Genomic DNA, 24144 nt, shown 5'->3' with positions numbered 1-24144 from the left:
TATCACATTTCAGCAATATAGCCAACATTCAGCACTTGTATTCATTAGGCATACATAAGCTAAGTATATACATAATTTCTGTATAAATAACAGAGCAATTCATCCACCTGAGTGGCAAGGCTTTTTTAGATCAGCTTATTAAGAAATGTATTTAAACACACACATCGTTAAATTTGTATAATTCTATATTTTAGTAAATTTCCATTCATTAGGCTCATATTTACACCATTAAAGAATGTAAGAAAGCAAAATAATTTCAATTATAAGCTAATTTATACCAAATAACAAAAAAATGTCATGAAGGGATAAGGGCAGTTGTGTCACTCAGGTGTTAAAATGACTGAATATGCTTTGTAAACAGTAATGGATAAAATTTCTAATATTAAAATCTAATGAATGATTTTTACACTTTCAATAAAATATTTTATTACCTTAACGACACCAACAATAGTAGTTGTGAGAGCAGAGTTGTAAGCTGTACATAAAACAGTAGCATACATCAGTATAAAACCCATAAAACATGAAAGAAGGAATGAAGTCAGGAACATGACATCTAGCCATTTATAAAAAGCCACAGTCTAAATAAGAAAGAAAATCTAACATAAAAATATATTTTGATGTAGTTTACATTTAAATATTTCAAATTTTAAGTATTTTTAACACAGAAATACTACTTCAAAGAAATCAAAGAGGTGGTAAGTTTTAAAAGCCTATGCCACTATTATGCACTGCAAGTTAACTAGGAAAAACAAATGCCACTGCTGAAAATATTACAAAACACTGCATATTAATCCTTTGAGTTCCAGAGGCAGTTCTCAATACATTGAAATAAACTGAGTGGCAACTAATGCATCTCTGGAGTGCAAAGGGCTAAATAAGAAGCGAAAAATGAATTTACAATATTTGACAAACTAATTGCTGCATTCAAAATGAGATAAATAATATTTCTCAGAAAACCATTCCAAATATGTCTTACCTAAACAAATTAGGGAAGGAAAAATCATACCTTCTGTATCTCTCCAGAATACCACCACAAAACAGTAAGAGGTATTATCATGAATAATGCATTGTAAAATAGCAATCCATATTTCCCTAGATCCTAGAGGAGAATAAATACATAATTATGCATAGATTTTGAAATAATCTCATCCTACTAAAATTCTTTTAGCTTATCATCCAAAAAACACACAATACAATATTGTTAAACTTAGACATTCATGCATGCTATTTTATGTAGCATACATAGCATCAGCATAATATAGAGAGAATGCTGGATATCAGGTGTACAAATAAGTCTCTGCTATGTTTCATCAAAAATTGAGCATTTATTGTGAAAGAATGGTACATTATGCTTTATTCAAAGTATTGCCCATCACTACCGACTACTTTTCCCCATCTTTCTGGCAGCATATGGATACCATGTCAGAAGAAAGTCATTAAATTCACAGTTTTTAAACTTTTTTAAATACTTTCAACAACTTCTCTCTCTTAAGGCAGCATCACCCTATGCTTCTACAAGCAATCTATTCTTTTTCTTGGAGTATCATAGTGGATCCATTTTAAATCACCAGTAATTATACGATGCAAAAAACTCTTTTGTTTATTCCTGACAAGCAGCATTTCACATGTAAAAAATTGACATTCTATATTTCTTGGCTTCAGTTCATATGGAACTCAATTTCCTTGCTTTTGAATCATTCCCAATAATTTTAAGCAATGTGAAATTGCTTGTTCAGTCCTAATGTATTTAGAAGTTCTACTTGCATTTGGCATGAATCTTCACTCAATAATACTTCCAATTACACATGTTCATATACTTTCATCCTTCTGCTTCATTCTTAGTCTTTGACATCGTATTCACAGTTCTTAAACTTTTGAAAACACTTTTAACAACTTCTCTCACTTACAGCAGCCTCACTGTAAGCATCTACTGCAGATTTCTTCAAATTAAAGAAGAAAAACATTTTCCCACAAATGATGCTCATTTGGCTCAAAATTTGACATTTTCGCACAAAAAAGTATATGATGCTGATATAAAATCACCACTATCTCAAGGTTATGTTGCTAGCAGATGTCCAACCTTACGATATGATGTTTTACATCAAGCAATTTTAACCATAAGTTACTGGCGGTGCCATTTTTTCTAATGACAGAGACTTATTTGTACTCCCAATAATTTACATAGTAAATAAATTTGTACATGAATTACTGCATAAAGTCATGTATGCCATTAAGCAATAAAGTTTAAAAAATTTTGCATGCTCTTATATACTTAGTATGTAAATTATACATAATAATAAGTTAATAATAAGCTACTAAGCACATAGTAAACACTATATAATTTAAAGATATGCCAGAGTATCAGTTAGTCATACTAACAAATAACTTCTGCCAAGTAAAATAATTTAATTATGGAAAAGCATACATCATCTTTGTGTTTGCCTTTGAAGAGAATTTTCCTTCAAAAACTAGTTTTTACCTGTGTTATGTAATTCAAAAACTAGTTTGTAGCTATGCTATCAGATGTACTTATGCTATACATTAGGGAATTGGGCAAAAACAGATATGAAACCAGTTAATTCTATTGAAAATGACTTGTAGAAACAAACTGTGGTTACAGAGGCTTTAATCACTCAACTATTGAAAGGCTCATATGATCAGAAAGAGTCACATAACTTTTCTCAGTTCATTAGGTATTTCTCCCACCTTCTTAGTATGCCTTCGTGGTGTAGTTAGTGGTCAGCACACTCGACTCGTATTCGAGAGGTCCATGGTTCTAGTCCTGGTAAGGGCATTGCTCATTTTTCATCTCTCTCGCTTTGAAATAACCTAATGTCTCTACAAGTTCAAATTAAAAATATTTCCTGAAACTTTGATTTCAAAAATAAAAATGTTGTTTGAAAGATTACAGTGACAATGTATAAAAGAAATGATAAAAAATTGCAAAATAACGTACTCGAAATATTGCAAAATCTACCATTACAAAGAAGTACTGTTCTCAAAACAAAGATGCTTTAAATAAAAATTCATATTTCTACACTGCCTTACTTTTTCACTCACAAATAATAAACTAAGATTTTTCAGTTAAGCTGGATGATCCTAACTTTGGAAATGCTTTGATTCTGTATTTTAGAATGTACCATCCCTACTGTAAGAACATGTCTCGGTACTGGAAATAAGATGGCACATGATAGCAAGTAAAAGGAAGGATGCACTCAAAAATGAGTTAATGCTGTTTCATAGCGTAAGGGTTTCCTCTCCCACCAACATGGATAAGAACAGACAACTGGTTGAACATGTTTACTTTTAAATTACTGAACTTCAGACAAACTGAATTTTTTGGTTTAGTAAATAAACAGTGATAAGACTTCATATGTGTAATGCAAATTTATGAAATTTTAAACTTCATTAGTAATTTTAAAAAATGAAAGATGGTGCTGCTCCAAAAATTGCAATGACAAAGAGTCAGCTACTGAATGCCTATTTCAGAAATGAAGGATTATCAGACATCATTTTCAAACAACTGGCTGCCACATTCACCTGACCGTAACTATTGCAATGTTGGAGCACCTAAAAAATATTGTATAAAATGGTTGGACTTCAAGGCACACACCATTTACATAACATCACAACTGATAGACTCTGATATGTTATAGAATATGCTTTTTTGCATTTTCAACTCAAACCACAATATGGTGGACAGTATACAGAATATTTATTGTATTTAGTAAACAAGTGCTGATTTTGAAACTTGCTTTTTTGTAACATTTAAATCAATTCTTAAATCATGTATTATTAATTAAATTATCATTTTCTCATAACTGACTACTGTTTCTGATTGGTTAACAACATTTCTATGTTTTACAAATACAGCATCCTTTATCAGTGAATTTGGAAGTATTTTTTTTTTCCTTTGCCAAAGAAGTTCTATTATATCACACATAATCAGGTCATCCTGACTAGTGGTTCTTACTTTGCAGTGTTTTGAAATCAGACTTTTAACTACATTGTATTTTCTAATTTTACTAATTTACAAAAGAACAGATATGTTCAGATTTTTTTTTCCTTACATAAAGTATACATGGTTCATTATACAAATCAGTGCAGAATGATACAAAAAAAATTACTGTTTAAAGAAGGAAAATCAGTAAGCTAAAGAAAAATAGCTTGCCATGGAAAAACCATTTCTTACTTTTGTTTTGAGTACTATCTCAGATGCTACAATAAATATTTTACACAAGCATAATACAGTAGTTCATTTATTATTACATAAATGGTTATCTCTGGTCGCATTTCCTTAGAGACAAATGAGACTATGACATTGTCATTCATAATTATTTCAGTACTTTCTAATTATCTATGTCCTAACCAAAATGTTGTTACTTGATGCCAACTCTAGACAGAAATCAGGGTTCGTCCACATTTCCTTACATGAAAATTAAGGACTTTTAAGGACCATCAAAGAAAAAATTAAGGACCTATCAGCAAACAAAAAAATGAATAGAATAAAGCAATTATCCATACAACCGACTTCATGCTTGTAATTTCACTTTAAGAAACTAACAGAAGTGTGTATTATGCACTATTATTAAATTCAATTTAATACTTACCATAAAACAATTTTGAAAATTAAACTAACTCCCTACAAGTTATGAAGTAGATAACATTAAATTAGGAACATAATTTCTTGAAAAACATGTATAAGTGTATTTTACACTAATAACAGTCACTATTTAAGAGATTTACATGATTATTATTTAACTTATTTGATATTTATTTAAACACAGTCAACTACTATTATAATCACAATGTAAGAATATTTTGCAGATTAAAATAACTGATTTGTAAACATACAATTTATTTCCTTGGTTTTTTGAAAGATACTAGAATAATAAACTGTACAGTAAAAGATACAAAACATTTGTGCTTTTTTTAAATCTGAAATCTTTTCAACTATTTTAACATCTAATTTATTTATGTCTATTTCATTTTCTTTAACTATTCTTCTAAGTTCATTTGCTTTGATAAATAAATCAATGTTCCTGCTGGTCTCAGCTTCATCTGCTAAAGCATCTACTTCTTCATTAATATCTTTAATGTCCCTTTGAAGAAATTTTTTCTTCTGCTTCATATAAACAATTTCTTCCTCAATAATATTTCTTTTCCTCTTTGAATTTTCAGATTTAGTTAAAGATTTTTGTTCTTCTAAATACTGAACGTTCTTCTAAATAACGAACTCCACTTCTTGTAGAAGCTGCTGCTGATCTCATTTCTTTATTAATTTCGATATTAAGAACACCTCCAGAAAATTTTATGTAATCAAATACTGTGCGTTGAAAAATGTATGATGAGTCACTTAAATTTTCAATTTCAATTGCTTTATTTACAGAGAAGCCCCTTTCCACAGAGGCCTGTTAATGTGACAAGATAAGAATACTTGTCACAGTGAATACTTGAATAGTGAAAATATAAATTTTTTACTATATTTATATATATATATATATATATATAATTTACTTTCTAAACAATATTGATTAATTTATTATATTATCTCCTAAGTTCAATTAAAGTAGAATTATTTTAAAAGAGTGAATCCATACTGGTAAGTTATATTTTGAAAGATGTATATATGTGTATATATATATATATATATATATATATATTCCTTTTTTTAGGATTTAAATTTGCTTTTTTACTTTTATATACGTGTTTGTTAAAAATTAAATTTAAATTTGTTTAAATTTATATATATATATATATATATATATATACAGTACAAAGTCCGTGATCCGGACATCCAATATCTGGAATGATCTAAAATCAGGATCTCAAAGCCACCCACCACCAACCAATTTTTTAGGGCTTTTTTGAAGGGAAGGGGTATGCTTTACGCACGCGCATTACATTTTTTTCCTCACCATAAAAAAACATGTCGGAAATCCCGATTCTTAATCTCAGTTTGGCACTAAATAAAATATCTCATTATTGAAGAAATAATTATTTTAGCATAAATTAGTGTGATTAATAACTTGACTCCATAGTTGCGTATCTGCTTGGCATAATCTCAAACCGAAACATTTGTTAATTTTACATCAACTAATATTTTATATCCTTGATGCCGAAATCGCGAATCATTATTTATTGTATTTTGCTTTCATCACCGCATGTTTATCAATGGATGACAACTTGAGTGATGAATCATGCAGCGACGCCAAATAACAGAGTATTGTCCGATTACAGATTTAAGTTTAATGCGCTAAAATGTTGACAAGGGGAGATTTAGCAGAAATTTCTTTCCTTATGCTAAAAATAGATTTTTTTAATGATACTCATAGAACAAACGATTATATTTAGTGCTATTTGAATTAAGAATAACTGATATGGCCGCACCAGGCGGCAGAATTTAGCGAAGTCAAACAGAAGTTTTACATTGCGATGACAATGCCCAATCATCAATCAATTAACGGAGAGTGAAATCTGTAGTATGGTTCTAAATCTAGAAAATGCAGCTACCGATAGTGAAGAAAGTAACAGAGAAGTTACTGAATGAGAAAAAATTTTGATTGACAAGTTATTTGGAATTCTCGACACAGCAATTACAGGACTTGAGCAATGGAACTTAATAACTGAACAAGAAACTATATGTCTATAGTATTAGTCTAAAGTATTAGCAGAGAAAACAAATCAAACAACTTACATTGAAAGAAATGTTTAATAAAGTAAACATATAAATATTAAGCTCTTTTCTTTTGTAAATTTTGATACCCTTTAAATCATAAATGCTTCATTATTTCATAAATCACGATTTCATATTTTCAATTTTATAATTTCTACATGCCATCTTAGTAGATTTAAAATGATCTAATATCCGGAAAAATCTCAAATCTGTGATCGCCGAAGTCCCGGCGAGTCTAGACCTCGTACTTTGTACTGTATAAATATATATATATATATATATAATACAGAATGTATATTTTCAGTTAAACTTCTACCCAATAACTTTAGTAATTCATGAAAGTTAATTTTGCGTCTAGTTAATTCAGGAAAATTAGTTTCAATTAGTTGTTTTCAGCTTTAAAAATATTAAAAAAATTTTAATTAGTTAGTTATTTTCAACTAATAATTGTATCGCCATTAGCAAAAATTATGCATTACTGTCAACAACATAGGTTTAAACCAAATACTTAATTGTCTATTGAAGCTTCAAAACGTATTTCCGAACTTCACTTTTTCTCGGCTAGCATTACCGAATTTGCCCTTGGCGACCTAAAATCGAAATGGAGCCAACAGATTTCCCGCGAAATCGATAACAGACCCTCTGCAGAAATAAACTCATAATCCCGATATCCCATACATAGTATGTGCAAAAGAGAATAAACTTTGTAGAAAGTGATAAAAAATTAATTTATGGCTTAATTGAAACAAACACAGAAATTAAGCTAAGCAAAACCGTGTAAAAACAAATTGAAATGATAAAACGAAACTTAATTTTCATGTGAATTTTCAGCGCTGACTCTCCCATTCTAGAAATTTCAATTTGTTTCAGACAAAGACCACATTTAAGGATTGCCATTCATCAATATCCAGTCTTTGTAGTCAGCTTGATGAAGCCACAGTTTATTGAAAATGCACTTTCCAGGCATCTCGTTCCTATTGGCGTCGGAAGGGTTGTGGCCTTCCAGGTTGGGATTGCTCTAATTTTGGCAAATATTTTCAGAATCCCCCCCCCTTTTTTTTTCTCGAGCACCTTCATCATCACTTTCACCTCTTAAAGAACTTCCGGCTTCCCGCTTTCGTCACAATCTGCCTAAATTTATGGATAACAGCTGTTTCGAAAGACTAGGTGAATAGCCAATCAGACACCAATAATTTCGTTCGGGTAGCTAATTGTTTTTTGTTTTTTTTTATCGTTTGCAACGCAAATCCGCCAACAGATTGGTTAAGAGCCGTGTAATTTTAATTCTATATTCATGAGAAATCGTAATTCACACTTAGAATGGCAATCATTAGAAATGATAAGAAACGTCAAATGAGCAAAATTAAGGACTTTTAAGGACCAAAAATCATTTTTGAAAAAATTAAGGACTTTTAAGGACCGTTATGCATTATTGGAATAGATGTGAATCCAATAATGCATACAATGCAGCTTTTTTCCCCTTCTTTTACACTCTTTTTTTTCCATACAAGATATGCACATTTCTCCCCTACCCCCTTTTCTTGATGCTGTCGTCCTCTCCCTATGCACATAACAATAGACTTTAAAAAAAAAAAAAAAAAAACAGAGAACAGCCCAACTTTGGCATTGCTCACAACTTTAGTACCAAAACTCTAAAGTGAGGCGGAAAAAAGAGGTGAATGCTGCCTTCACTAAGCCACATTGCGTTCTATGTATGCAGAAGGCTAAGTCTGAAAATTTGCAGAAAGCAATTAAAACTGCAGCATATACTCCACTATGCTAAAAGGCTGAAATTCCCATAGGAGGGATCATAACCTGCAATCACATTAGTGAAAATGTCTAGAGAAGTACAAAACCATTTGGGAAAATGCTATGCACATATTTGGGTTGGCAAAAAATTACTTTTGGGAGATACATCAGTTGTCATCTAAATACTTTCAGCAACATGTTTGTTGCTTCAGACTTTTCTGAAGGTTTTTCATGGGAATGCACATAACCAGAAAGTACCTTTATTTCTGTGGCTTCACTTGCTATTTTGATCGTTGAATATATCATTTTCAACACTACTTTTCTGAAATTTTCAGTTAAGCATTAAATGATGGTGAGCAGAAATAAGTAAAAGAATTTGTTACAGAAAATTCAAATGTTACAGCCATTTCTCAGGTGTTTGGTTTCAAAGTTAAATTCAGATAAGGGAAATATATACATATATCAGTGCAAAATATGGTGGTAAATAAATAGCATAATAGGGTGGTTATCATAATGGATTTTTCAAATGAAGAATTGGTTTGACAGTAGTAGAACATACTTCATAATCATATGATGGTAAACTTATAGCTGGTGTTTTGAAATGAACAATTAATAGCTGTAATTACATAGATGAAATTCTTTGCATTTGACTAGATATGACAGAAATTGGAGAGTTGTAGTTATCCAATTTCAAGGTTTCAGATGTGGAAAAATGGAAATAAATTCAAATGGTGATAAAGATGTCTATTTGGTCACCAGGAATGTCATTCAGGAAATATGACTGGAAATTACTAAAAAATACCTAGCAGCATTCACATAAATATTATTGACCTCTCATTCAAAAAAAGATAAAAAAAATAAACTAGTAAAGTATTTCAAGTATGTTTATGCTTACTCTTGCATCTAATTTTTTCTTCACACAAATGTTATTGGCGGCAGTGAAAAAGTCATTGCAAAGAACAAAAATATATCCTTTTAGTTCAAAAGAAAGATCATCCCTGAAAATAATTATGAATGACACAAATTAGCATGATAAAAAAAAACTTGCTGGCTTTGCCATAGTGCAGATAAACAAAGCATATGCATGAAATATGGCAATCTAAAACTACTCTCAGTGTTCAAAAGAAATACTTGTTAGTTAAGGAGCTTAATAAATAATGTTATTCAAAAATTTAAAAAAAAAAAAAAAAAAACCATAAATAAAAATATTGCACAGATGCTATCAAACAATTTCGTAAAGAAAATCTTTAAAAGTTATATTTGCTTGTGAATGTTTTAAAAATAAATGCTGGATACATGTGGATGCTTTATAGAAAGGGTCTGCTGAATTTCTGAATCAAACTTAAGAGATACATGCCAAAGTAAAATTTAAAATTAGGCAAAACACAGCCTTAGTTTTGTAAAGATTTTGAATAAAATTCTATTAATTTCAAAAACAATCAGATACAGTTCTTCAGGAACAAGAAAATTTTCATTCTCTCAGAAACGTTTTATTCAAAATCCATGACAAACTAAAGCTGCTCTTTTGCCTACTTTTAAATTCAAAAATTTGTTAAACAAAGCTTAAAAATTTGCTTAGAGGTCACTGAAAATTGGTCAACATTTTTTTTTTTTTTTTTTTTTTTTTTTTTTTTTTTTTGTAAGAATTCATAAAGCCCAAAACTGTGGAACTGTGCTTGAGCTGTTAGCTGCCATGCAAACACACTGAATGTAATACATCATTCAAGCTACATCTCAAAGACTTCATATATTTCTGATCCAACAATCTTGGTGTCATATTTAACAATGTTAGTAACAGCCATCACCAAGATATTTTTGCCATACAAGAAGTATCAAGGATAATGGAAAGCAAAAATGCTTGTTAATTACCAAGGAAGGCTCGGATTTTGATGCTGTATGGAATTTTTGCATTTGTTTTAGTATTTTCCTCTTTTAAAGCATTTTTAAAGCATATTCTAATAATCAAACTGAAAAATAAAGTTACCCTTGAAATTACACTGTCAACTCCTACGAACTCAATTTTACTAGAAAAGCACACCCTGACTAACAGAAACAGATAAGCAGATGACTAACAGATAGGATTAACAGAAAACTGACTAATTGGTTAGTCCTATCTATCATGACAGTTTCCCCACCCCCTCCCACAAGGTGTCAGTCAGTATCATTTCTGAGAATACTTCCACAATGATCTTTCTTACCTCTTTAAGACTTTGTGTGTGAATGTTCAGTTTCATAGAATTGCACACAGAGGGGAAAAAGCTACTCCATAGGCACATTCTTGGAATTAAACACACACACAGCTGTATGCAATATGTTTTTCCACCTAAATAAAATTTACTTTACTTTCTGTTTGTTCAGCTGGTATATTCTGTCCTTGGATCTTTCCATTGATTCTTCTGCCTTGAAAGTCACGCTGAACTGATCACTGTATTTTTAAAAATTCAGAATCTTGGCTATATATATTTTGCTCAAATCCTTTTGCAAGAAGCTGAGACAGAAAATATCCCTTCTCATCTTAGGTTTAAAACAGAGGCTTCCTATTCTTAAAACAGAACTTCGTATGGAATATCATGACAGTTTATATATAAACATATGAAGTTTTTTTTTGTTGTTCCCCCCTCTTTACGCTTTTCTTAATTCAATATAACATATACTTTACAAAATATACACAAAATATTCAACATATTGTTACGAATTTGGTATTTAAAAAGCTAATGTTAGTTCAATTATAAATCAAATGGTTTTATTTCTCGCGCAGTGCAGCGGGTGACGAATATTAAAAGAAAGCTAAGCCGGAAAATTGAAAATACAAGAGCGCGCGCATTAAATAAATAAATATCTCTTTTTGATTTCGAGAAAGTACTGGAAAATTCTAGCGCGTGATTTTAAAATCTTATAAAAGGAGGAAAACATCTCAGTTTGTAGTAGTTGCTTAGTTTGTTTTTGTTTAGAAAACTATTGTTGTTGATTGTAGCGAATTCACGGATTAGCGTTCTTTAGCTGCTTTGAATTATGTTCTATTGGATATTTGAGTAGTTAAAAGATAACTACTGTGAGATATTGTAATACTGCATGATAATTTGAGAAAATTTAAGCATTTTTGTTGTGATAATAATAAATTTTTGTTCATTTTTCATCGGACTTGTGCACTCATTTCATAACGAACCCGTACGCATGCAACAATATTTTATACTCAAAATATGTATAACATATTTTACAAATACTTCTTGTATTCAGTCTTCAAACATTTGGGTTCCTAGACACATGTGCATACACACACACACATATATATATATATATGTGTGCATATATATATATATGCATATATATATATATGCATATATATATATATATATATATATATATGTGTGCATATATATAATTTAAAGTAAAGCAGAAAAAACAAACGATAAAAGACCTATGTAGTCAAAAACTTTGCGCACTGTGCTGCAAAATTTAAGAAAGTTAAAAGAAAAATCCTAGTTCGAACGCTAAAAAGCCGCTGAAATACTGTGGTTCTGTGAAAACATTAACATAAGCAAAATAAGTTGCAATGAAATGTGTTATAGGAGAAAAATACAACATTTTTTTACTTACAAGTAAAAATCAATACTAATAGTAAGCAATATGCTAATCTAATTAAGTTATATTTAAAACATTAGTAAAAGTATTAACTAATTATTCGAGCTAAAACATAAAAACTAAGAAGCGGTAAAAGGCAGATTAGCCCAATTCGAACTTCATTAAGGCACATCAGGGAAAATATATTTTAATGAATTTCGAACTAAGCTAACTCCATAATGCGTATCGCTGAAACAGACAACTGAAACTGAACACGACACATTTTTCAATTAATTAAATAACTTTGTCAGATTTTTGAGTCTCAATTCTCTGTTCCAATTTCCCGATGTGCCCACTTGAAGAAACACATTAAGGTGTAATAAGGATAATAAATAATGGAATGGAAATGCCGATGTACAAAATAAAATAAATACCAATATGCTATTAGTCAAAATATACAGGATCTTATGGATGGACCTGCTAGCTTAAAGAGTTAATACTTTATAAAAGTACCGAAAAGTAATTTTAATTTTATATTGAAATGATAATAAAACAGAAGAATTGAAGCAAGGGTCTTGCCAAGACCAAAAAAAAAATTTTAAGAGAAAAATATATTGTTAAAAACCAGACCAGGAGTTGCGCCGTCTTCTTCGGCAAACGATGAAACTCGAAACGGGGGGATCAACCCCGAGCATATATACTTCTTACTAACTGGCAGGATGACGTAGAAAGGGGGAAAACGCTACTAGAAAAGAGCCAATGAAAAGTGACTGACCGTTAGCAAAACTTGACTCAGTGCAAAGGGGGGCTAAATGTGTCGAATGGTGTGTAAAAAATGCAGATATATAACAGCTGATCAGCAATTAATAACAAAAGGCTTAAATCAGAAATTTCAATTTTAACTGCAATGCATTTATAAAGGAAAGCAAAATAGTTAAAACTCAAACATGACAATTAGCAAAAGAAGGCCAACTGTTTTATTATAAAGTTTTTGCTAATGTATCATCATAATTTTGCAGAAGAAGGTTTTCAGAGCAGAAAAAATAGATAAATAAACTGATTCACCCATCCTATTATATAATAAAAGCAAGCCAAACAAAATAAACTTTTATTACTACCGTATTTATGTGAATCTAATGCGCCATCGAATCTAATGCGCATCCCCATTTTAAAACTTTAAATAATAAAAAAATTGTTTGTCGGCGAATGTAATGCGCATCAATGATATGAGGAATTTATTGAATCTTATTTTATACAACAATGGATTTGTATATAAACTATCAATTAATGGTATGATAATTTTATTTAAATTTAGATACCATATTTTATACAACAATGGATTTATACATAAAGCAGCAGAACATAGAATTAACCTATTAGTGGGCTATTGTCATGTGAAACAATCATTGTTAATTAGCACTACCGTATATACAGTATCTATCGTAAAATATGAACATGAAATAAATCGTAACATTTCTATCTAGCTAACAGTTTCTACAATCAGTGATTAATAGTAAACGTCTTTATTCACTAATGTTTTCATCACTGGAATCCTCGCAGCTCTCTTCGTCAGAAGCAGATTCATTTCTTCTTTCCTCATCATCATCATCCTCATCCTCCTCATCCTCGGCGTTCCAGAGCACGTCATCATCACTGCCATTCAATGCATTTGAAATGCAACATTTCTTGAAAGATTTCACAATCATTTGTGCTTCGATGCTTTTCCAGGCAGCAGAAACCCAGTGTGCAACAATGTGCGGTGCAGCACGCTTAATTTTCCTGTCGGGGTCAATACACGGTTTGGCTCACAAAACCATTTTTCGTACTCCACCTGAACGTACCCCTTAAAAAAGTTTATTTATACTAACGTCCAGGGGTTGTAACACAGACGTCATCCCTCCAGGAATGATAACAAGATCACTGCCTAGGCTGTGCATCTTCTTTTTTACGTCGTCGGTGAGATGACCACGAAATGCGTTCAGACAAAGCATTGATGGTGGATTAGAGAGCCCACCGGGACGGCGTTTCCATACATTTCGGAGCCAATCAAGCATTAATGATTCCGTCATCCACCCCTTCTCTTGGTTTCGAATCAGGACATCATCTGGGAACAGCTTTTCATTCTTAGGGGTTTTAGGGCATGTTTTCCATTTGAGGATTAAGAAAAGGGGAAGTTTGCACCCGTCTGCTGTTATTGCCAGCATCACTGTTACGTGTTCTTTTTCACATCCCGAAGTTTTGATGATACCTTCCTTAGTCCCCTTCTCCGTAATGGTGTAGTTACGAGGCATATCAAACCACATTGCCGTCTCGTCAGCGTGGCCAATTTGCCCCATTGAAAAATTCTTTTCCTTCCGAAGTGTGATGACATACCGCTGAAATGTTAATAGTTTTCCCTCAAAATCTGCAGGAAGCTTTTGGCATATTGTTGTATGGCGTCTTAGAGATAAACCCATCCACTTCATAAACCGATCCACTCATCCACGGCTAGCCTTAAACTCTTGTTTTGGTATTCCAAGAACTTCAGCCTCCTCTTTTGCTTTATTTCTTATGGTGTCACTAGTCACAGGTTGTCCATTCTTCCTCCTTTCGCGTACAAATTCCAAAACCTTTTCTTCAATTTTAGGGTGTCTTCCTTTGCGAGGGCCAGTGAATTTCTTTCTACTAGCTTTAGTTGCAAACTGTGCCAATTTCTGTTGCCGCCACAAGCGAACATTGCTCTCAGCTACGTTGAACTCTCTCCCTGCCTTTCTATTGCCATTTTTTTCAGCATAAAGAATTACTTTATGTTTGAAAGTAGCGTCCTATGACATTCTTCTCTGTTTGCCCTCCATTTCGTGACTACGTACTCTGCAGTTTGTATCCTCTATGCAATAATGTGTCAATGATAAATGTAACGGTAAATGTAGTCAAGAAATTTGGTTGACGTCATCGGCGAACTTTGCACTCGAATCTAATGCGCCATCGAATCTAATGCGCACCCCAATTTTGAATACTACATTTGGCCAAAAACGATCCGCATTAAATTCGCGTAAATACGGTATTTTTCGACAAATAAACTTTACTTTTTTTTTTTTTCCCCCATATGCTTAACTCACACCATAAACATCTGTTAAAACTACAAATTTACTACATAATCAATTGGAAGAATTTTGTAAAGTTGGTCACAAAATTATTCAGATTTTTTTTTTTTTTTTTTTTTTTAAACTTGTGTAGTTTTTATGCCATGCAGCAACATGATTTCAAAAGCAATCCAAATGGAAAAATCTGATTTAGGGTCAAATGCATATTTTAATTATTAAACTAGTTATAACATGGTACACAAACTACATTAAAGTAAAGTCTGGAATAATAATATAAAATATTTGGGGATAATTTCATTCAATTTTACATAATATTTTTTAAATTTTTATACTGATCCAAGCATGAAAAAAATCTAATATACAGAAAAAAAGTTATCAAAATGATGATTTAAGCTTGATGAAAGTGCACATAATCACAAGGATAAAATTAGTAGTGTAATATTTACAAATTTAAATTAAAACTAAAAACCAGTATTTACCTATTAAACATTAAGTCTACATAAAATACTTCAGATTTCTATACAGGGTTCGTACATATTTCTCCACATTGAAATCAAGTCCTTTTAAGGACCATTAATTAAAAAAAAATAAAAACCTATCAGTAAAGGGAATTGAATAAACTAAAGCAATTATCTATACTCGAACTTCACATTTGTAAAACCACTCTAAAAATAAAATAAATCTGTAGGTAGGATACATTATTATTAAACATAATTTAATACTTAACATAACTATAAAATAAATTCAAGAATAAAATCACTTTGCAAAATTTACTGGTAATTAGCATTAAATTACAAAGATTCCTCCAAAATTTACACTTGTATTATTTATATTTTACACTTATAATAGTCCCACATATTTTAAAGAAGATTAGTGACTTTTAAGTTTTACTAACAATTAGTTTTATGGTGATTTATTATTACTATTTTTTTTTAATGCCTCATTTTTTCACATACTCACTCACTCCAGAGGTTTATGCAAATTTTATGTCAAATGGTATAAATTAAAATGAGATATAAAATCATAATCAGCATGCTTTGTAACAGATGCCTGGCTGTTGCCACTACTGCTGCTCAGACAGAGAGAGACAAAAGAATTTTGAACAATATTCTTTGTGGTCAGATAAAAATTGCTTCCTTCTTTTGACTTTTAATTTGTTTCAAGCCCTCTTAGCTAGATGGATAAAGTCCATAAATGTATCTCTGCTAAAAGATGAAGATTTTTGAAATGGGAGATTTTTCTCCTTAGGTGCTGAAGTTTCCCTGCATATTTTACTCTTCAGAGTGAATGTGAAATTCAGTTAAGCCATTCAGTAGTTAGTATCAATGCCAATTTTACTAACTGCTTGAAAAAGAAATGTTTTATTATTTCACTAATAATAGAAATTTATATTGGTATTTCTATTCAATTATATAAAGAACTGGAGCTCCAGCTTTCTTAACATTTCAGTACCCCCCCCTTTGGAATTACAATTTTCCTTAAAAACCAAGAAGTACTGGAGTTTAACTCCGGCTAAATATAAGCCCTGTATATACAGAAAGAGACAGAGAGACAAACTGATAGAACTGGAAGAATTTAAAAGAGGGATAAGAAAGAAAAAAAAAAAACTTACGAGGCTGCAATTATGGCACCACCAACCATTGCAAATACAGTGAGGACAACTGGTAAGCTTTGCCTTGTTCTGCAATAAATTGAGTACTGAGAAAAACATGCCAAATTAAAACATCACTCATTAATAAATTTAGAAACACCAAAACTTTTTAATACTATAAATCTTTATTGATTCTTTTATGCTATAAAATTTTGCTTAATTAAAACAATTAAATTTTATAATTTAATCTACGAATCCAAAATTAAACATATTTAAACCTATTTTAAAACAATTTTGTTGATTTCTTAAGGCCAGTTTACATGTGGAGACAAAGTTGCTTGCCAACATAGTGACATGTTGCCTGACAGCATTTTGTCAACACAGGGAGTTCTGTATTCAATAGCAGACCTCCATCAGTCTCTCAGCAAACCTAATAATTTACAAAGATTTAACACCTTAAATTTTCAAGGCTTACTTTTAAAATAAATTGTAATAATAAACAGGATGCTAATTAACATATAGAAAGTAACAGTGACTAAAAATGTTAAAGCCCAAACATGAAAAATAAATAAAAATCAACAATTTAAAAAAAAAAAAATTAATGAAGATGGAAAGCAATTAATTTTGAAATGTAATGCATACACAAACACATATACAACCAGCTAGATAGATAGATATAAAAGTACCTCCTGTATGGGACACCTCTTATTTAACCACTTGCACTAAAAAGACGTGCCACACACATCGAGATACTTTTGTCTCAAACCGCGAGTGACGTGAACAGCACGTCGATAGGCATTTATCGCAAAATTAAAATAACGTGGTGCACACATCCCCTAATAACGAGATTGTTTAGTTCTCGAGTTACAGCTCTGGATTGCACTCGCAGACGCAGAGCAGCATAAATGAGACACTTTACTGCTTGTTATATTGTAGCACATGGCACCGCAACCATGAAGTTTAGTCATAGCGCAAGTGGTTAAGAAACAATTAAATTGGTCCTTGTCCCTTTGAATGGAGACCTATGTATTTACCTCTTATTAAGTGGCACTCTGTTTAACGGACGTTGAAAAAAAGTTTCAAAAATCAAATTGAGATAGAGAAATAAACAGAAATGCTTTTTGGTAATAATCTTTTGAGGTTCCAAAACGCAACTTTGTTTTCAGTGAAAGATAGTTTTGAGACAAAGAATAATAAAATGAGAACTTAATCCGTCTCTTTTGATAACTCCTTTTCAGTAAGGAAAAGAGGGACAATACATAGAGAAAAGGAAGTTGTGGTGCAATCAAAAAGATATTTCACATTCATACAATTCAAAATCCACTCATTCTTGCTACAGATCTCAGTAGGGAGAATACAGTATTAGCAGGCTATAAGGCAATCCAAGACAGAGACCAATGAAAAAATGGTGAAATGAATGGACCACCTGCCAAGACACAAGGATTTCACAATGTGGATAGAGTGAAAACTTTTATTATTTTTAGTCCTTGCTAGGACTGGGGGAGGGCAAAAGAAGTATAGTTTTGTACTTGTGTGCTTACTTACATACATTATCTAGCATGGCTTCAGAAAAGAAAAGATTAACATTAAAACAAAAAGCTGATGTAATTCATGTAGCAGAAATTGTAAGCTTAGTTTGAGATATTTAGGGCAGTTTGAGTTTAGTTCGGAGTAAGTAAAAACCAAGTAAGTCAAACTAAAACACAGAGAAATAAACAAATATTATGATACTATTTCAAATGAACATTCCAAGAATGTAAAATTTAGAAAAACTGAAGCATGTGCTATTGATACAGTAGTGTTCAATTGATTTTGTTCTGTAAGAGAAAACAACACAATATTTTCCTGTACGTGGAGTATTATTGTAAAAAAAGGCAAAAGTTTTGAAAAGTCTGGGACTACAGAATGCATCTAATGGTTGTTCAGATAAATTTGAACAAAGACCAACAAAGACTGAAATTTGAGAAAGATTTTTAAGATTATTTGTGGTGAAGAAAGATCAGTAGATATGCAACATGTAAGAGACCAGGTAAAAAAACTACATGAAATTTGTGAAGGATATAATGCTAAAAACATCTACAGTGCAAAATGAAACTGAATTATTTTATTGAATTTAAAAATTCATATTATAACTCAGAATGCACAAAACTTATATCATTTGAAGAATTATCTTATCGTTACCACATGTTCTATTCAAATACGATAATAAAGCTAGAATGATGTACAAAAGAAATTAAGCATACAAAACAAAAAAGAAACAGTTTTACACAGACGATTTAGTATTTCTCATTCAATTAATTCAGCTCTCACCTCGCAACAAGGCAAAAATACGTAAAAACTCAAAATATCTGTATTAAAAATTATGAAGTAAATCTTAAACACTTATTTCCCCGAAAAAATTCCAGAAAGGATTAACCATGATTTAATTCGCAATAATAAATGAAGACGTTATCTTTTGTTGCGAAGCTTAGTCTCTCTAGATTGGCAACAAATCTACTTTTCTCCTGTTTCAAATGTAAACAAATATGTCCGCCATGTTATTTAAAACTTACCCGCACTTAAACAGCTTTTAAATTGTTGATAATTGTACAAATATGGCTTCCAGATTTACGAAAGGCATAAAAACCTTAGCCAGAAGATAAGAACAACATGATTCAATCATTTTTAAAGCAACAAATGCACAATTTACAAACATATAAAAATAAAGAAACTGAGCTCACTGAGTCGAGTAACAGAGTGGATAAATATATACGTATGTTTATATACTTTTGGTGAGGTCGATCACAACCAAAAAGAGAGGTGCACATCTACATGTTATAGCAGTCCCACATACAAAATTTCAACATTCTGAGGCTATTCATTTTACAGTTATGCGAAATACATACATACAGATGACACGAAAAAAATATCTTCTGAATCCATTTTAAATCAGTTTTATAAATCGTTTTGGGGAAAAGAGTCCTTCATTCTGTCCTTATGTACAAATGCCATGCAAAAACATCATTAAATTGCATTATATAGTGATCAAATGGATGTTTTCGTTGAAATAGGGTACCCATAATTTTTCGTGATTAATGTTGACACAAACAGCACACAGCACACAAACAGCTATTCCTGTACAACATGGCAGTTCTAAAAAAAATTTTCAGTTCTATACATATCCTACACATATAATTTAGTAATTTCATCAAAGAAGATAATACTGCTCTGTAACCATCTTGTCAGGGTAATCTGATATTGATACACTATACCAGGTTAATCAAAAGAAGGCAATCATTAACTTTTCCAGCTGATGGTATAACTTTTGCTTTTCTTGGATCATAGCTCAATACAAAAATTTATCACCATTATTAGAATAGAGATGAAGATAATAGCAACTTTTGTTTCCTTCTGCTCTGGTATGGTGATGAAAAAACTCAGCACAAATGAATGTCATATTTAAATAACCAAACAAATTAATGAAAACGCTACCTACCGAAATATTCAATATTTAGACAATTTGTGAGAATATGTGGAAATCTTCAAGGACAATACCAACTATTATTATCATACATTCTATAATAAAGGTTACAAGCACGCCAAGATTCCCTTCCTTCTGGCTTGACTACTATGTACCTTCTAAGAAATCTTTGAAATATCAGAAAAAGGCAAAAGAAGTTTTGAAAAGTCTGGGACTACAGAATGCATCTAATGGTTGTTCAGATAAATTTGAACAAAGACTGACAAAGACTGAAATTTGAGAAAGATTTTTAAGATTATTTGTGGTGAAGAAAGATCAGTAGATATGCAACATGCAAAGAGGCAGTGCTTCTTCCTCACATGCCCTCTGTATCATTTCACATTTTCTTTTGCAGTTTTGTCCTGGTAAAAACAAAATTTCGAAACTGTGCATTGCTCATCTTCAGCAGTCCATCTGGCTAATGCACAAAGCGAGACACATATACTACTGTAATTTAGGTAGGAATTATAACAGTGAACTATATATTAACAAATATATAATTCTATAAACATATAATCTTATCAAAAATACAATTCTATTTATAGAGCTATGATATATTTCAAACCCAAAAGAAGAAATAAACTCATTCTTTATTGACAGCACTTATAAGAATTCATTTCACAATGGGTTAAACAAGATACTGTGGTACACATAAAGCCTTTAATGTTGAAAATATGCTTTAATATTCTTTCTTACAGTCTAATCCTTGAGTTTCTAAGTCAAAGATCAACTTCCCCACCCCGCCTGTTTTAGTGGATAGATGCTAAATATCGAACAGAACATTTTGCAAGAAAATTATTTTTCTTTCAGAAATGCAATGGTTCATAATTTTAACTGTTTTCTTTTTAAATTTCCATATTCAAACTACACTTTATGTTCTGCTCAGAAAATACAAGATCTCATGTGTAAAAGATATGTCACTTAAATTCTAACATACTGTGCTTTTTTTTTATTTTTATTTTTTTCCCTAATTTCCACAGGGGGAAAAAAAAAAAAAAAAAAAAAAAAAAGATTAAATTCTATACAAGACCACAATGGCATTTCTTTGCTTGCTGGGGATTATTCAGATGTGCATGACATCACAGATCTTTTTTTCTTCTTATACCCATGCATTTAATAACTTTATAAAAAGAAAATAAAATTGTCTCCATAATTTTCAAAAGTGTTGATTTTGAGTCTTTTTATGATTTGTCAACAGATCATTTATTTGAGCACTAAAAGTAAATGACAATGATTTTTTTTATTTGTTTGTTTATTATCATGCTATCCAATAGAAAAATCACTCTAAAAAAAATAATAAGCACAGATTACATTACATGAAAACCCTCTTTAATGCAACTTAAGTTTACAGCATAACTTACCATCAGAATGGTACTTACTTGAGAATAAGATATTCTCCCACTAATGTCATTAAAATAGTAAATCGTCGCAACACTGTGAACATTGGAAGGCTGGAAGAAAAGTTTTATTTTTAAATACATTAATCTAATAAAAAATATAATAATGCAATCAAAACTTTTATTTTTATGCCACATAAAGCTATGCCAAAAATAATTTTCATGCTCTTAACAAATAGCATAAAAAATACTAACATAAGAAATATTTTATTTTGAAATCAAATACGCAAAAAGTTGCACAATTACAACATAAGAAAATTCATTTATCTTCAAAGTACTTCCATTTCCTATAATATACATACTCTTCATTTTTATAGGATTTTCCACGTAAGTTGCATACTTGTGAATATCATAAATACAACTACTTATTCATATATTTCCTAAGGGTCCATGACACTTAGTCGATGGGACACTTAACCAACACCAGTTAGTCGACAGGACATTTAGCCGACATGGACAGTTAGCCGACAGGACATTTGGCCAACACAGGAGTTAGCCATCAGGACATTTAGCTACAGGACACTTAACTGTCAAGACATTTAATTTAGTCAACAGGATACTAAGCCGACAGTGACGTTTAACTGACACGTACCCAATAATTATTTAAACTTACTATCAATGACAAAATTTCTCGACTTCTGCATCAATTCAATATTTAAGTTATTTTTCACCTATCAGTAAAATTCATTTTTTGATTCTTAAAAATCTCATGTGTGCTTTTAATTATTGCATTAATTTAGCATTGTTTGATATGTATCATGTTGTTTGGTGTATATTGGCCAAACTAAAAAAGCTCTGAAATTTCTCGTCAGGGAATATGAATTAAATTTTGAAAGGAAAAGAGAATTTTTTAGCTCACTTAATTACTTTTTAATACCGGATTTTCAAAAATACTCCTTAAAGCTTCTTCATTTAATCAACTGGGTTCTTCTGAACACTTTCACATCATTAATATTTTTTTTTGTTTACTTAACGATATTAATTTTCCAATCTCGCTCTTCCAAATGCTTTCAAATTTCTAATACCTTTATGTTTCATTACCATTTTACTCAATACATCATGTTACATTCTTTTCCTTACAAAATCGTTTCATTCCTTCCACAAATGAAATTTCCTTTCCCTGTCATGAGAAATCTAATTAATGCAATAAAAATTGTTATTCTTGAATTATGCTTTTTATAGAAACATATGGTGGTGAAGGGTTAGTTTAGCAAATACATTTTATTTTGTTATTAAAAAGAATTTTAAAAAACTGAATTTTTAAGACAAGCAAGGGTATAAATTATTTGTGACCTCTATAATGAGCTGTTCATGCCACCATTCTTGAGATAAAAATTCTGTGACATTTTATCGACCACATGTACTTGCTCCGATTTCCCGACTTGGAGCAGAGCAGTCTCCAGAGCAATCAGAGTGTCTGATAGTTGACACTCTGATTGCCCTTAGGGGATTAGATCAATATAGCTTATTATAACCCAACTGGGCTAATATGTATAAGCAATTAGCATTTAAGCATTGACCACACCTCTCTCTTAAAATACTTAAGTTAATGTTTATAGCACTAAACTGGTACATAATGTTTAATTTAGAAGTAAAATATTCTTTAAGGTTTTGTTTTATTCATAACTGAATACATTTCTGCAAAAACTATATTTTTCACTCTTCATATATCAAAAACATTGCTGATATGAAATTCTGGATGTGGGAAAATTTCCAAAGAGAAATTGGATGAAGCTGCAGGATGGGCCACAAATACAGCAAGGCGGAGCAAAGCGAGAAATCCTGAAAAGACTCTGTAATGTGGTGCCATCTATCGATAATAGATTTAACTAGATGAGTCATGGCAAGGCCAACTTATACTCAAGGCATGCCAGTGTGAAAATATTCTTTTGTTTTCAGTGGCCTCCACGAAATTTCTACTGACCGCAAGATGGCGCTACTTTTCTGCTACAGTTTGCGATGTTAACTATGAGCAGAAATGTACCAGAGACTAATATTGTCTTGTTATATACAAAATTTTAAAACGATTAATCTGTGGTAGTTAGAAATTATACATTTCCTTTTTAATAAAAACATTTTTTTTTAGAAAGAAAGCATGAAGTTTCAAATTATTCCATTTTTTTCCCCATATATATACATCAGCTACTTGATTCTGATTTTAATTCCTGTTTGCATCTACATATACGATATTTTGAATTGTACTTATTAGAACTATTGATTCTAATTTAAGTGTAATTTAGAGCATATATTTCACTTTTCAATTATTCATATATTATGAATTTAGCTGGTAGCCTCAGAACATAAACTACTTCAGCACAAAATTTTCACCATATTCCTATCTGCTGTCCTGAGTGCAACAAAATAATTTACTGTCCCCTATTAAATATGAAATTAATAATTATGATTTAAAATTTGTATATCTGTTTCTAATACATGAGAGAAAAAGTATTTTTAAAAGAGATTTAATTTTAGGTACTAAAGACTTTTTTTTTAATTATTATCAAAAAAAATTTTTTAGGAAATATTAAAAATAAAATTTTAAATATTGCAGATTTAGAGCTCTGAAATGTAAATGCAACATTACATAT

The 24144-nt window shown here is 30.9% G+C and overlaps 1 protein-coding gene across 4 annotated transcripts in view; it reads right to left on the bottom strand.

The window, feature by feature from the left end:
• Positions 1-24144, bottom strand: part of LOC118193981 (solute carrier family 35 member D2-like protein) — a 101176-nt gene that overhangs the window by 41256 nt on the left and 35776 nt on the right. For 3 of the 4 annotated variants that reach the window (XM_085817753.1, XM_085817755.1, XM_085817754.1), the window contains 5 exons: positions 21539-21610; positions 16682-16750; positions 9321-9423; positions 1007-1099; positions 432-578 (listed from right to left, as the gene is read on the bottom strand). In XM_085817753.1, the coding sequence (XP_085673879.1) occupies positions 432-578; positions 1007-1099; positions 9321-9423; positions 16682-16750; positions 21539-21610 (484 nt within the window). The remainder of the gene's footprint in view (positions 1-431; positions 579-1006; positions 1100-9320; positions 9424-16681; positions 16751-21538; positions 21611-24144) is intronic. The other variant, XM_085817756.1, reaches the window with a different exon arrangement.

Source organism: Stegodyphus dumicola, chromosome 5, assembly GCF_044657685.1.
Source record: "Stegodyphus dumicola isolate Sdum_Otavi_A_Nest chromosome 5, ASM4465768v1".
Classification (NCBI taxonomy): Eukaryota; Metazoa; Arthropoda; class Arachnida; order Araneae; family Eresidae; genus Stegodyphus; species Stegodyphus dumicola.
Note: the sequence above shows the minus strand (reverse complement) of the source record. Positions and strands in the feature narration are given on the sequence as shown.